The sequence below is a fragment of the Anabrus simplex genome, chromosome 1 (genome assembly GCF_040414725.1).
Source record: "Anabrus simplex isolate iqAnaSimp1 chromosome 1, ASM4041472v1, whole genome shotgun sequence".
In the NCBI taxonomy this organism is placed as follows: Eukaryota; Metazoa; Arthropoda; class Insecta; order Orthoptera; family Tettigoniidae; genus Anabrus; species Anabrus simplex.
Window position 1 is genome coordinate 1,775,370,540 of NC_090265.1, and position 15,324 is coordinate 1,775,385,863.

General features: G+C 39.4%; 1 protein-coding gene across 3 annotated transcripts in view; it reads left to right on the forward strand.

The window, feature by feature from the left end:
• Positions 1 to 15,324, forward strand: part of LOC136883119 (protein kinase C iota type) — a 175,066-nt gene that overhangs the window by 17,112 nt on the left and 142,630 nt on the right. For all 3 annotated transcript variants that reach the window (XM_067155305.2, XM_068229736.1, XM_067155312.2), the window contains exon 3: positions 13,681 to 13,802. In XM_067155305.2, coding sequence (XP_067011406.1) covers positions 13,681 to 13,802 — 122 coding nt within the window. The remainder of the gene's footprint in view (positions 1 to 13,680; positions 13,803 to 15,324) is intronic.

The following is a 15,324-nucleotide window of genomic DNA, read 5'->3' on the forward strand; positions in this document are numbered from 1 at the left end:
ATGAAAACAGTTGGATCGTCTGTATCACGATCTGTAACCGGCAGGAAAAATGCGGCTATTAGTTGGAGTTTGTAAAACGTAACGGATAATAAGTCTTTGAGTGTAGGAAAGTATAAAAGTATGAACTTACCCTTGTCTTGCGTGTTTGTTTAACTTCCCGTGCTACGGGAGTGGGTTTAATCCGGCTGCCTTCAACCTTGTATTGTAACTGTGTGCTGTAGTTCGTGAGTTAGCCTGGTTAGGAGGGAGGGGAAATGCGGACGTGTCGTCATTTGCTATATCGGGCGGGGAGGAGGTTTCTGCTTGTGACGTGTCGGCCTTGTGATTGCTTGAAGTGTGCGCTGGGCGCGTTTGCTTCCTTCGTAATAACTCAATATATCTCAATATGCATTCGAATAAGGGGTTTCTCTGTTCAAATTCTTGTCCTTATTAAATGACTTGTCTAGAAGGATATGAATATTTTCTAGACTGTTCATTAACCTTCCCTTGTTTAGCCTATTGAGAATTGTTAGGTCTTGTTTAATGTCTGTGAATCTATGGCCTGTTTAACTCATGTGTACTCCCATTGCAGAGAATCTTTTATGTTTCTCCGCAATGACGTGTTCTAAGTACCTTATTGTGAAGTTACGTCCAGATTGCCCTATGTATGTGGCCTTGCACGGATTGCATGTCAGTTTATAAACACCTGAATCCTGGAACCGTTCCTCGCTATTTCGATTGACCATATTGTGGTTGAAAAACTTATGTCTTGTATTGTTGTTCGTTGAGAACGCTATTTTGATGTCATGCTTTTTGAATAAATTGGTAATTGCATAAATGTTGGGATTGTTAAAGGTGAACCTTACGTACTTTTTTGTTTGCTCTGATTGTTTTGTTAAGTTTGTTTGTAGTTTATGCTTGCGTTTGGCAATTAATCCGTTAATGGTTTTTAAATTAAAACCATTAATAAGGGCCTGCTGTCGAATGAAGGCTAGTTCTTTATTTCTCTCTTTGTTGTTTAACGGGATTTCAAAAGCTCTATTGATAAAACTGTGGTACGCTGATTTTTTGTGTGAATCGGGGTGTAGGGAGTTATTATGAATGGTTGTTGGGGTGAATGTAGGTTTTCTATAAATTCCAAAGTGAAATTGGTTGTCTTTTTTAGTTGTGGTCACGTCTAAAAAATTAATCAAACCATTATTTTCTTCTTCAACCGTAAACTGTATATTGGGGTCTAAGGTGTTCAACGTGTGTAAAATGCTAGAACTGTCATTATGATCCTTTTCAATTATGGCGTACATATCATCAACGTAGCGTACCCATAAATCAAGTCCTTTGATATGGTCTATAATGTAGGAATGTTCCAAGTAATCCAAATAAATGTTTGCTAGTATGCCCGAGGCTGGAGCGCCCATGGGGAGGCCATCCTGCCGATAAATCTTACCGTTAAACATAAAATAGTTCTGTCTAAGTACGAATTCAAGGATAACCATAAACTCTTCTAACATTAAGATTTTTAATAATAAGTCATAGTTTAACTAACAATCGCCTTCAGTGCATCCCCCCCTCTACACCCCCCACCTCCACATCCATTCACACATGCACTACTAACACTTGTTTTTAAGGTTTTAAGAAAATTGTGAGACTGTTCTTAGCTAATTTTACTTTTGCCAAATGTAAGCAGCTGATGATGAATGCAATGCATTTGAAACATGTCCTGAACTTTTAATCTAATGTCTATTGAAATAGCCTAAGGCTAAATAAAAGTGAAATTATCGATCAGGTGGATTCTTGTTCCTTCAATTAATTGGATCATTTTACTGAATCGATTCATTTCATTCCATTCACGTTACTGAATCGATACAGTGATCCGATTCACGGCACATTAGTCACCGCTCCTACTGCATCTGTGTAGTATGTGCTGGTAAGACAGCAGCAACAGCATTCAGTGCTCGCAGCTGCCATCTGGTCTTCGTACTATGAACTCCTTTCTTAGAAAAAAAAAAAAAATGCTAGTCACTCTAATACATCAAAGGTTTCCGGCGACGCAGGGTGGGAAAGGTTAGGATTAGGAAAGTAGCAGCCATGGCCTGAATTAAGGTACAGTCCCAGCATTTCCTGGTGTAAAAATGGGGAAATTACGGAAAACCATCTTAACGGGTCCCGACGGTGGGATTCGAACCCACCATCCCCTGAATGCAAGCGCATAGGTAGTCTATACTAACCGCACGACAACTCGCTCAGTCATTTTTGAAAATATGTATTTTTCTATCAGCTGAAGATTTTTTAAAATCGTCATATTTTGTATAGGCTAACCGAGATGTACAGTAGCCCGCTGGTTTTCTGATTCAACATACTGTTGGTTAAGTTATTGCGTCTGTCCACATATGATTGAAGTCTTGTGCAACGATGTGACATATGAACTGAGAGAATACTGAGCCTTTCTTCCCAATATAAAACAGGTACTTTTAGAGTGGTCATGAGCATGACTCATAGTCATAGGGCAGGCTAGAGTAGAGTTTAATTGTCAAATGTCAACTAAGTTATAATACTAAGATTTATTAAACTAATAAATAGTATAACCAGTATAACCTAATAGCCCACCTATTTACTAGCTACTTCAGAATTATGATTTGACTACCTTTTTAACACTGCAAATAAATCCATCTATTATTTAAACCTCCCTGTAAGAAGAGGACAGCGATTGCAAATGGGCATTATTTTCAAATGAGCTGAGCTCGAGAATCCATTATAGCATACGATTCTTTCAGTGTACTGTACCATGGCTCACTGTATGTCTCGTTGCAGCGGAAGCTCGGCTCTCCGCCAGTGTCCAACTGTCCAGTGTGCCGATAAGGAGCTATGTATCTTGTGTCTCACTGAGCCGTGCTCATTCACGATTCTTTCGGTGTGCCATGGCTCACTGTATGTCTCGCTGCAGCGGAAGCTCGGCTCTCCGCGTGTCCAGTGAGCCGATAAGGAGCAGTGTGTATCTTGTGTCTCACTGAGCCGCGCTCGTTCACGATTCTTTTGATGTGCCATGATTCACTGTCTCGCTGCAGCGGAAGCTTGGCTCCCCGTCAACATCCAGTGAGTGCGCCACTCAGCACTGTCCGCTGGGAGTAAGCTGAATCGTGTGCGGTGAGCTCGCCGTTCTTGTGAATCGATTCACTCGGACACTTGAATGAATCGATACACTGCTTCGAATCATGCATTCAGTAGCCAACACTACTGCACAGTTGTTGGGTAACGTTGTTGACCATCCATCCACACTTTGCATCACAACCTGCTCGGTTGCTAGGTTACACTTTCACCACACATTTTGTTACATCACTATTTCGTTACACAAATTTCTGGATGACCTCCAGTTCTAAGATATATTTATGTCAAAACCACTGTGAAGAAACACAGTTTGTAGAATCTCTTCCCTTCCAGATCTAGTTTCTGATTTAGAAATTCATAACACACAAACTGTTCAATATCCCTCTTTTTCTTTATGTGCCGTGTCTGGTTCCCCATATGTTAACGATCACTATGGTATACACTTTTCTGTGTACGCACCTTTCAGTCTCATGTCTGGTGATTAAGTTGGTGGGTGTTGTGAATGTTTGTTTATTCCTATGTCATTTAACACATTGAAGACTGGGCAGGTGAAGTTAGATCTTTCACTGTGGACTGAGTATTTTAGTGCGTTTTCACATTTTTATACAAAAATAACTGATTACCTTACTTACCGATTTCAATCCCAAACCTATTTTGGATTCAGCAACGTTTGAGCTACACATGCATACCTTGTTTTGCAAAATTGGAACAAAACCACTAACATTTATAGATAAATTTAAAAAAGCTTTTTTCTACTTTGTTTTCACAATGCATTTTGAAAACATGAAAATTTATGTATTCACACACACCATGATACATTTATGAAACACAACATACATACTAATCATTGGGAAATGAAAAAAAAAAAAACATTAATTGTGCAAATTGGCTCTAGTCGTCGGCCGCACGAGACCATGCGGCTATGAAGCTGCCTTGGTAGAACCAACTTAGTATCATAACAGAATTAGTTTCAGATGATGTGCTGCTACTTGGTATTTTTTTTAATTAACTACAAGCACTGCGGAATGTGTTCCAGAACTCTGTTAATGTTTGTAGTACACTGAAGCGGATATGTAAGCACTAGAAGTCAGCGCCGTGCGGCGCATGTCACTCGTCCTCCATGGAACATTACCATCGACGTACGGCGCACGCCACTCATCTTCAAAGTGTTAACCATGATTTTCTTCTGCATCCAACTCTATGATGACTCTAGATCTTCCCTTGTCATATATGTTGTAAAAGTCTGTATTTGTTTCCTTGCATAATGTGACCCAGTTATTCCAATTTCTGATATTTGATTACTTTTAATAACTCTTGTTTGCTTCTTGTTATACTTCAGTATTTGAATATTTTTGTGTCCAAGAGATATGAAGATTCATCTACGGACCCACATTTTGAAGGCTTCAAGCTATTTTACCGAGGAAGCGCTTAACTCCTTTGCTGTCTGCCCGAGTACGCTAGTGCAGCTTTGCTTTAATTGCTTTGATTGTAGCTGAAAATGAATGCAAATGCCATGTGTTGCACATCTTTGGAATCGTGAAGATATTCTCTTTGCAGTATTGCCGCTGCTCTAAGTATTTATCCTCCTTGTGTGGCCAAATTAGAAACAAGAGAATGACGATAGCTGCGGTTTGCTTACTTTATGGCTTCCTCATTGCATAGTGTTTCCTGTCTTTGCTAAATGATAATATTGAAAGATAATTGTATCGTGATAATAATTTATTTAGTGAAATTGAGAGTTAAAGTGAACCTAAGGATGATGAAAATATCAGTCGTGACGAAGACAATGGTGATATTCTCGAAATGGTCTTGCCTCGAACAGGTGGTGGTTATTGGGCATTATAAATTTTCTAGCTAACTCATTCCTGATTGCCAGCGTTTTGCCCCAGTGTGAACAAGGGGAGTGTGTATGTGAGGATCTTCAAAAGGCAGAAGTATTCAGTCAGCAGTATGTAAAGATTGTTGGTTACAAGGATAATGTTGAGATAGAGGAGGAGACTAAAGCCAAAGAAGTAATAAAATTTACATATGATAACAATGACATTTACAATAAGATACAAAAGTTGAAAACTATAAAAGCGACTGGAATTGATCAGATTTCTGGGGATATACTAAAGACAATGGGTTGGGATATAGTACCATATCTGAAGTACTTATTTGATTATTGTTTGGTCAGAGGAGCTATACCAGATGAATGGAGAGTTGCTATAGTTGCCCCTGTGTATAAAGGAAAGGGTGATAGACATAAAGCTGAAAATTACAGGCCAGTAAGTTTGACATGCATTGTATGTAAGCTTTGGGAAGGCATTCTTTCTGATTATATTAGACATGTTTGTGAAATTAATAACTGGTTCGATAGAAGGCAATTCGGTTTTAGGAAAGGTTATTCCACTGAAGCTCAACTTGTAGGATTCCAGCAAGATATAGCAGATATCTTGGATTCTGGAGGTCAAATGGAATGTATCGCGATTGACCTGTCTATAGCATTTGTATGGGTGGATCATGGGAGACTACTGGCAAAAATGAGTGCAATTGGACTAGACAAAAGAGTGACTGAATGGTTGCTATATTTCTAGAAAATAGATCTCAGAGAATTAGAGTAGGTGAAGCTTTATCTGACCCTGTAATAATTAAGAGGGGAATTCCTCAAGGCAGTATTATCGGACCTTTGTTTTCTTATATATATAAATGATATGAGTAAAGGAGTAGAATCGGAGGTAAGGCTTTTAGCGAATGATGTTATTGTCTATAGAGTGATAAATAAGTTACAAGATTGTGAGCAACTGCAACATGACCTCGAAAATGTTGTGAGATGGACAGCAGGCAATGGTATGTTGATAAACGGGGTTAAAAGTCAGGTTGTGAGTTTCACAAATAGGAAAAGTCCTCTCAGTTTTAATTACTGCGTTGATGGGGTGAAAGTTCCTTTTGGGGATCATTGTAAGTATCTAGGTGTTAATATAAGGAAAGATCTTCATTGGGGTAATCACATAAATGGGATTGTAAATAAAGGGTACAGATCTCTGCACATGGTTATGAGGGTGTTTAGGGGTTGTAGTAAGGATGTAAAGGAGAGGGCATATAAGTCTCTGGTAAGACCCCAACTAGAGTATGGTTCCAGTGTATGGGACCCTCACCAGGATTACCTGATTCAAGAACTGGAAAAAATCCAAAGAAAAGCAGCTCGATTTGTTCTGGGTGATTTCCGACAAAAGAGTAGCGTTACAAAAATGTTGCAATGTTTGGGTTGGGAAGAATTGAGAGAAAGAAGAAGAGCTGCTCGACTAAGTGGTATGTTCCGAGCTATCAGCGGAGAGATGGCGTGGAATGACATTAGTAGACGAATAAGTTTGAATGGCGTTTATAAAAGTAGGAATGATCACAATATGAAGATAAAGTTGGAATTCAAGAGGACAAACTGGGGCAAATATTCATTTATAGGAAGGGGAGTTAGGGACTGAAATAACTTACCAAGGGAGATGTTCAATAAATTTCCAATTTCTTTGAAATCATTTAGGAAAAGGCTAGGAAAACAACAAATAGGGAATCTGCCACCTAGGCGACTGCCCTAAATGCAGATCAGTATTGATTGATTAGTTGGGCTCATCGGTAAGTAGCACGTCATATATGAAACCTATTACGTACCAATCCTGACCTGTGGTTGCGAAACATGGACCATGAGAAATAAAGATGTTAGTAGAATCCAGGCAGCAGAAATGAAATTTGTCCGTAGCATGATTGGTAAAACACAGAGGGACAGAGTCCGTAATGAGGAAATCCGCAAGCAGGCTCAAGTTGTAAGACTGCAGGAAAGAATAACAGTGCAGCGACTGAGATGGTATGGACATAAGTGACGCTTGGGCGATAACAGATTACAAAAAAAAATGTATGATCTAAAACTTGAAGACAAAAGACAAAGAGGGCGACCAAGACTCAAGTACAAGGACATGGTGAAGATTGACATTCAGCAGCGAGAACATACTTTGGAAAGCATCGTAGAAGGAGAGAAGTTCAGAGACCGCAACTGATGGAGAGGCCTCGTTTACTGACCCATCGCTTAAGATGGAACTACGTGGGATATGTATGTATGTATGTATGTATGTACAAAGACGCATGGCTAGTGCATACCGTGGAGGCCACTGCGTAGGCTACTTGGAGCCACCGGCAGTACCAATGCACCATGAGAGACTTTGTCTCATTTTCAAAAATAGATACCTGCCTGGCCCGACAGGTTTATGGAGTTGGATGTCTTCGAATTAATTCTTTTAATATCTTTTACAGTTGTTAAGAATTAATTTTCTGGCTATGTCTGTATTTACTCATTTGGGACAAATATAATAATAATAATAATTAATGTTATTTGCTTTACGTCCCACTAACTACTATTTTAAGGTCTTCGGAGACGCCGAAGTGCCGGAATTTAGTCCCGCGGGAGTTCTTTTACGTGCCAGTAAATCTACCGACACAAGGGTGACGTATTTGAGCACCTTCAAATACCACCGGACTGAGCCAGGATTGAACCTGCCAAGTTGGGGTCAGAAGGCCAGCGCCTCAACCGTCTGAGCCACTCGGCCTGGCGAGGGGACAAATATTTCAGGTTCCCTATGAGAATCAACATCTATATCAACAGGTGGTGGTGACGGAACTTCACACTACCGTGAATTGCCCCAAATTTGTAGATTCTGTTCCAGTCCCCAATGAACTACAAATTACTGGGCAAGCAGGTTTGAAAATATGAGTAGATATTCACAACAGATTTATGGAGTTGGATGTCTTCGAATTCATTTTTTGAATAACTTTTACAGTTTTTAACAAAATTAATTTTCTAACTATGTCTGTTTTTCTCATTTATGTACATGAGTTTTGGGAATGCTGTGCAGAAAGCCAAGGCAGTCCAACTAAGACAGTGAAAGAGTTAATAAAGCCCATGCCTGCATACAGTGTAAGAGTACTGGCTAACATTAGTAATCATAGTTTGGCGTATCTTTAGTCCGAAGTCATTGCAGAACAGTCTACTTGGGAACAATTGAGGAGCCATCTGACAGCGAGTTAGTGTCCCCAGTCTAGAAAGCCATGAATAATGCCTGAGAGGATTAATCATGCTGACCATGATTCACTCTTAATCTGCAGGCCTTCGAGCTGTGCAGTATTTGCTTGGTAGGCCAAAGTCTATCAGTGCTGTAGTTCCATTGGGTTTTCTTTCTTTCTTTCTTATTACTATATAAAGAGAGGATTTCGTAATGGTTAGAGAGAGCTTTATGAATAAGGTAGTAGCTGTAACTGTGAGCAAGATGTGGAGAAAAGAATCGGTGCTGCCCATGCAGCATTTGGACGACTATCACATCATATCCGGACTTTTTATCACAACAAAAATGTACCACAGACTTTTCGTCACACCTTTTAAGAAATTTAAAAAACACCAGCAAAATTACGTCCAAGGGTTCTCAGATATTGTAGAAGTCTGCCTTCGGCCTTGTATTCCTGGTTACCTTCCAACAACTCTCTTAACTCATCGTTCGAAATCTACGTAAACTTTCTTCTCCTTCCTGGGTTAATGGCTGGTTTCCAGTCTTTCATTATCCCGAGATATCGTTGCGTTCTTAATCTGTAAGTGATGCAAGAGTTTATAAATTGATGGATGATCCTGACTGATAATTTTATTTACGCGGTTGTGCCCTGCCTCACATGTATTAGTTGTTCGTGGTAAATTGGATAGTACTCTCTCGTAGCAATTCCACGTTGCGGGAGTGAACAGAGGTACTCTTCGTCCTCCGTCATGCCGTCTTCCTAAAAAATTTACTTCAAGGTAATCACAAATCACCTGTAGATTTTATCAACTTCAGCTCTCAGGATTTCAAATGCTTCAGGTACCCGGTTGACAGGAACGAAGGGCAAGGCTAACAGTGACTGGAACTGCGCACGTAATTCCGAATTTTTCTCATCCTGATACTGTTCCACTAATTCTTCCTTTTGTATCCTTTTCCAGAGGCTTTTTGCAAAATGAAACACTCAGTGATATTACAGTTTGGAAATGCTTCTGTAACAGCTGATATGCATGCAACTTCATAACCAGTAGAGAGATAATCTGGTTGAAGGTCTTCATTATATTTTTCAAAAATGTTGTATTTCAGGACACGAAAAAATTCATCGTACGCTACTTTATTGTGTCTCTTTTTGAGGACAAATACTATAGGGAAGAAGACATTGTGCACTCTGCAGTGGATACTATATAGTTGTGCTGTAATTTTGGGAGCAACTCTGAACGTACCTTCACATATCCAATATTTCTCTGCCTTGATTATTCGTAAGTTACGGTCTGAGCTGCATACAACTAGCCCTATTCGTGTGTCCGTGTGAAGTAGCCATCGTTTTCCATCTGTAGTTTCTTTTTAAATTTGAGCATATCTTCTAAATCTTCTATTGATGTCAGTTCGGGAGGTAAATTCTTGGTTCTTATGCATCTAAGGCCGAAACCGGTACTAGTGCAATAATTCATTCACAATAAATAGTATTGATCGGTGGAACATTTTTCTTGTTTATTACATATAACAGTCCTCCGCAGCATTTCCTTTTTTTGGAAGTTTCATGTTAGTTTCACTTCACGTAGAAGCCAATGCATTTTGTACTATGGCAGGTGGTTCGCTAGATCTCTCAGCTGAATTTTTAATTTCTTCTTTAACTTCAGAGACTTTACAAGAGCCCCAGTCAGTGTTCCATTTATATCACTTGCAGTAGCTATCATGACATCGCAGGTTTCCCTAAAGACACACCTCCATCTTATTCTGTTTTTCGTTGGTCTGTGTTTCAAATACATATAACCTTTGTAAATCACTTTCTTTCCTCCCGTGTCAATTGTAATAAGTCTAGTTTGATGGTCCATTTCTGCATTTAATTATACTTCTAATTTTCACATGCCCGAAAATGTTACTAATTACCATGGATTCATCAATAATCGGCATATAATAACCAGGAAATCATATTTTTATTGTGTTTATGTGAGATTCATCAAGAAGTCTGTGTTAGGTTCCAGTATGACAATTTGGATTTCGTGACATTATATCCGTGTGACATTGATGTAATGTGTGACAAAATGTCCGTGGTATGTTTTTGCTGTGACAAAAATGCTGTGAATCCTATCACACCAGGTGTTTATAAAGAAAGATTTGACTCTGAAGATGAAACTCATGGTGTACCACGCTGTTATCACCATATTGCTGTATCGTTGTGAAATTTGGACCCTTTACTGACGTGACTTGAAAAAGCTTGGGAGTTTTCACCAACGAAAACTTTGATTCTTCCTTAGAATCAAAAGGGAAGACCCTGTCACCAACATTGCCGTTCTTGAGAAAGCGCAAGCCAAGAGCATAGAATCTTCCATCATTGGTCATCAGCTTAGATTGATTGGCCATATCTGTTGGATGAGTGATATGAGATTTCCATGCCAAATCCAGTACGGTGAACTTTGTTTGGGCATCAGGCCTCGTGGAGCCATCATGAGGCGCTACAAGTCTGGCTTAAGCACACTATGAAGGTGACAGGTCTCAATCCACAAACCTTGTACACACTTACTCAAGACTGTACAATTTGGCGCCAGACCATCCCTGCTGCTATTAAAGTGTTTGAAGGGGAATGACGCAGATATGAAGAGGCCAGGAGGGAAGCACGAAAACTCCGTGCAGCACAACCATGCCCTCCTCCAACAATTCTCTGCAATCTGTGTGTACGCTTATTCCATGCTAGAATTGGTCTATTCAACCATCAAAAGTACATCCACAGACAGAAGCGAATTTATTCGAAAAAGTTAATTACTCGGAAATGAGTTTAATCCGGCGACGAGTGGTGTACATTCCCAGGGGTGCAGATGTAAGTTCAGACCGCTGTTTGCTGTGATAGAAGTGTAGGAAATTAAGACTGAAGGTGGGAGATACTGAATTGAAAGACAATAACGGAAGATAAAGTTTCAAACAGAATGTAAGGTAATGACAAAAGAAACAATGTAGATGAAGAGTGAATAATGGTGCAGCATGTAATATGTTGGCTGCAAATGAAAAGCTACAAGGAAGAAAGTTGTATGTTGGCAGAAAGCGTGGATAATGGCTCCCTATTCTCAGCCACATCCCTCCACTTCATTTGCGGCGATACAACGTTCTGATAAGAGAATATCGGAATATGCAGACCAACAAACAACTACCTATTCATGGTGACATTGCCGATCTACATGTGAAACAATTATGTTCAAGACATCCAACTATCTGCACTGCGGAGAACCTTGTAGCTAACAAATTCAATCTGGCTGAGGCATGGTCTCATGATTGGAAATTGTTTGCCCCTCTAGAGAGTTCAGAAATGCCCTGCATAACTGAGAAGGTGCCAGAATTCATTCATCCTGGAAAGATCGGGTCAAAATTAAATAGAATTCAGACCAATCACGGTGTATGTGGGGGATCTCCTGTACAAGTGGAGGAAAAGACCTTCACCGTGTTGTAAGTGTGGCTCTGTAAGACAGGCTGTTAGGCACTTAGTTCAAGAATGTCTATGAACATCTTACAGTTGTGAATTAAGAGGCGTCTTCCTAGGGACACCACAGGCACTTGTATACATTTGTAAACTTGATGTAGAATTATAAATAATTTTCATGTATGCCATGCGATAAATAAATAAAATTATTTTCCTTGTGGGTTTGCTGATGAAAAACACTCGTACATGATGGAATATATAATTGAGTTTTAGTGAATACTATTCTAAACTTTTAACAATCACTGATTGATAATTACTGCCTACTCTTTATGGGTATGTGTTGCAAAGTGCAAAAACACTTTGCAAGACTGTAGGTTTGTAATGCCTTTGAGGTTGATCCCTTAGGTACTCCTGTCCTGTGGTAACAGGATGGGGTGGACCCACTGAAAATAAACGTTGATTGGTACGCAAGGATTTTGATGGAGAGGAAGGAGTTTACCTTCGGATATAGGGCTGTTTTGCCGTCTGTTATGTAAAAAGAAAAAATACCAAGGCATCACTGGTATGTGTGTTAGATTGACTGTGAAGTTGAATAGGTGATAGAAAAAATTCAATCCTTGAGATTAAAAATAACTTAGAGGACCCGTGCTGCTCTTCAGCATTTGTTATAAATAGGTCAGATAACTCGTCTTGATATGCCTGTCTTAGTCCTATTTTGCCTGCCCTTTTCAGTGTTTTTATGAACATTTAATTAGAAGCGCGTTACGGTATGCCGCAGTTCGTAGTCGGAATACATCCATTCTGACGTCGTCATGCTGCCTGTTTGGTAAAAATCTATCCCTGTACTCACGTTTTATCCTGCAGTTCTTGATGTAAAGCTTGGTATTATGTCGTAGAAGGCCATGGTATTTTTAATCGCAGTTCGACGTAGAATGTTTTTTTTTTCTCAAAACGTTGCACCAACACAGATAGGTCTTATGGCGACGATGGAATGGGAAAGGGCTAGGAGTGGGAAGGAAGTGGCCGTGGCCTTAATTAAGGTACAGCCCCAGCATTTGCTTGGTGTAAAAATGGGAGATCACGGAAAACCATCTTCAGGGTTGCCGACAACAGGGTTCGAACCCACTATCTCTCGGATTGAAGCTCACAGCTGCGTGGCCCTAACCATATGGCTAACTCGCCTGGTAGAATGGTTGTTTTGTGAGCTCATAGGTTAGTCTCTAAGGAGCTTTTTTTTTTTTTTTTTTTTTTTGGCCCGGAAGAGAGCATTTTTAAGGTAAATGGCCTTCACTCTTTCTAGTGTAGCTATGTTATCCTTCGCGATAGGTGTTCCCAGATAATGTCTAAGGCATATGTCATGATGTGGTCTGTTTGTACATAGACTTTTTTCTCTTAGCAGCATGTAAGTTATTAGGAACACACTTTCATCTGTTGAATATGTTTTGAAGCTAGGAAAGGTTAGAGAATCAAAGAGTATCTAGCAGGGAATAGTATTCTTCCGTGATCAGTACAAGAGTATATTCTCTGGCTTGACAGGTAAAAATCAAACATGGCTGCGTGCAGTGGCATTACTAAGGATGAAAATCACGATCAGAATGTTAATGAAGGTGTTAGTCGCTTAGCAGTCTGCTAAGAACTGAATCTGTTATGGGTTAGGGTAAGCCTTCGTCTGGAATTATTTGAGTAATCATTTAATGATTTGTTTTTGTGATTACTCAGTTTGCTGTATTTAGAGACCTATCAGTGTCTCTTGATTCACTGACAGGTAATTCCGGAGAAAATAAAATAAACATGAAGGAAATTGGTCCAGTAGAACGGACAGACAGATTTGCCAAAGCTGTTTTTAGTAAACTCTATAGATGAATATGTATGAGAACTCCAACTATGTCATATGAGGACCTCATGTACGAGAGGATTAAAGTTAAATTAACTGAGTTGACACTGAGAAGTATGGCTTCCTTCTTAACAAAAAACAAAACAAACAAACAAAAAAAGACATCTTTCGTATTGGGGATAATGATAATGATGATCTCCTTGTACACTATTTATTATGAACTGTGTATTACTATATTTTAACATACATGGTTTATGAAGGTTATTTAATGGTGCTGAGATTTAATTTTGTGCTTTTATTGTTTGCAGGGAAATAATGATTACCTACATTGATCCTCATATCACAGTGGAACAGTTGTGTCAAGAAATGAAAGATATCTGCAGATTCACTCAAGATCAAGTGTTTACCATGAAATGGGTTGATGAAGAAGGTGTGCAAAATTCATTACTACATAGATTTCTGTAACTGACCCTGAATTTGTCTTTTACCAGCAGTAATTTTCTGTTATATTTAAAAAAGTAGAATTGTGATTTTGAGTAGCATTATGAGCTACAGTCTTTTTGACAAGAGTTTAATCCTAATGTAAATAATTTATTTGTATGCCTCCACAAAGGTAAGGGTTGGTATATGATGTGGTCTGTCCCAATAACGGGTCTTGTTTTTATGTACTATGCCAGTGATTGAACATCACAAAAGAAGCTGTTATTTAGTTGTCGTGGAGCCAAATTTGAATTTTTTACTTAAAATATGCACCGTATCCAGAATAGGCGAACATAATTTTGAGCTGTTTGAAACTAAAGCAGTTTACAAAACAAATTTTTGTGAATATACGAGTATTATCGCATGTCATGAGGAGAACAATAAGAAAGTATCTCGCTCATTTTCCTTGTATGCCTCTTCAGTGATGCCTAGGCCATCTATGACAGCTGTTGAGGATCTGATCAGCCTTCGGGCTGAGGACTCGGTATACATTTATTGCATTTCATATCTGCTCCAGACTAATTGCCGCCACAATTCGATGAATCACTGCTCACTGGCCACTATCTGTGATAATCAGCTTGTAAATAACTTCGTCCAGCATATTTTACCAGTTTTCATTTCAATGCAGCAATTTATGTATTCATTTTGAACTTTTAACTCACTACTTGTTACCACATTTAAAAACAAGACATTCGTAAAAATCGATAATAAGGATTGATTATAAGACTCGCTGTCATAGGAGTACTTACAACTGCTGTCTTCCACTTGCTAGTCTGTTTTAGACATTTGTACGTACAACAGTATCCTCTTATTTATATTTTAGACCTTCATTAAAAAGTACGAATAATAACAATCAGGATGCTGATTATTCATTCTTTCAGGTATGAGATTTTTAGACTGATGATACCCTCATTATGGGCGAAACATGTCCCTGTATCTAATATGTTAAGATCTGTTTCTTAAATAAAATACTCTTCTGTATTGAATAGGTGGAATTTATAATCTATAATCTGATTTTATTATCAAGGGTTACGACCGACTTCGATAGGAGCGAAGCTTACAGTGGAGTGGGGTGGTGTTGCAATTCCACCTCATTATTTAGTGTCAGCTACGGTGCGCTGCTCCGCTTATTGGTCCGCCATGCTGGAGGGGCAGTCGCCGATTGGCTGTTCTTCGGCCAATTATTGAAGCATTATGGAGCCCTATGTACACCGACCTGCCTTGGAGGACACGATGGCCGTGGCAGGCCATAAAAAGCAACGGGTGATCATCTGCCTGTCTCCGTCAAGGCAGGTCGACGTACATCAGGCCCCTTAATGCTTCAATCATTGGCCGAAGAACAGCCAGTCAGTGACTGCCCCTCCAGCGTTGTGGACCAATAGGCAAGCAGCGCACCATAGCCTGCGTTATATAATGAGGTGGAATTGCAACACCACTCCATTCCGCTGTAAACTTCGCTGCTATCGATGTTG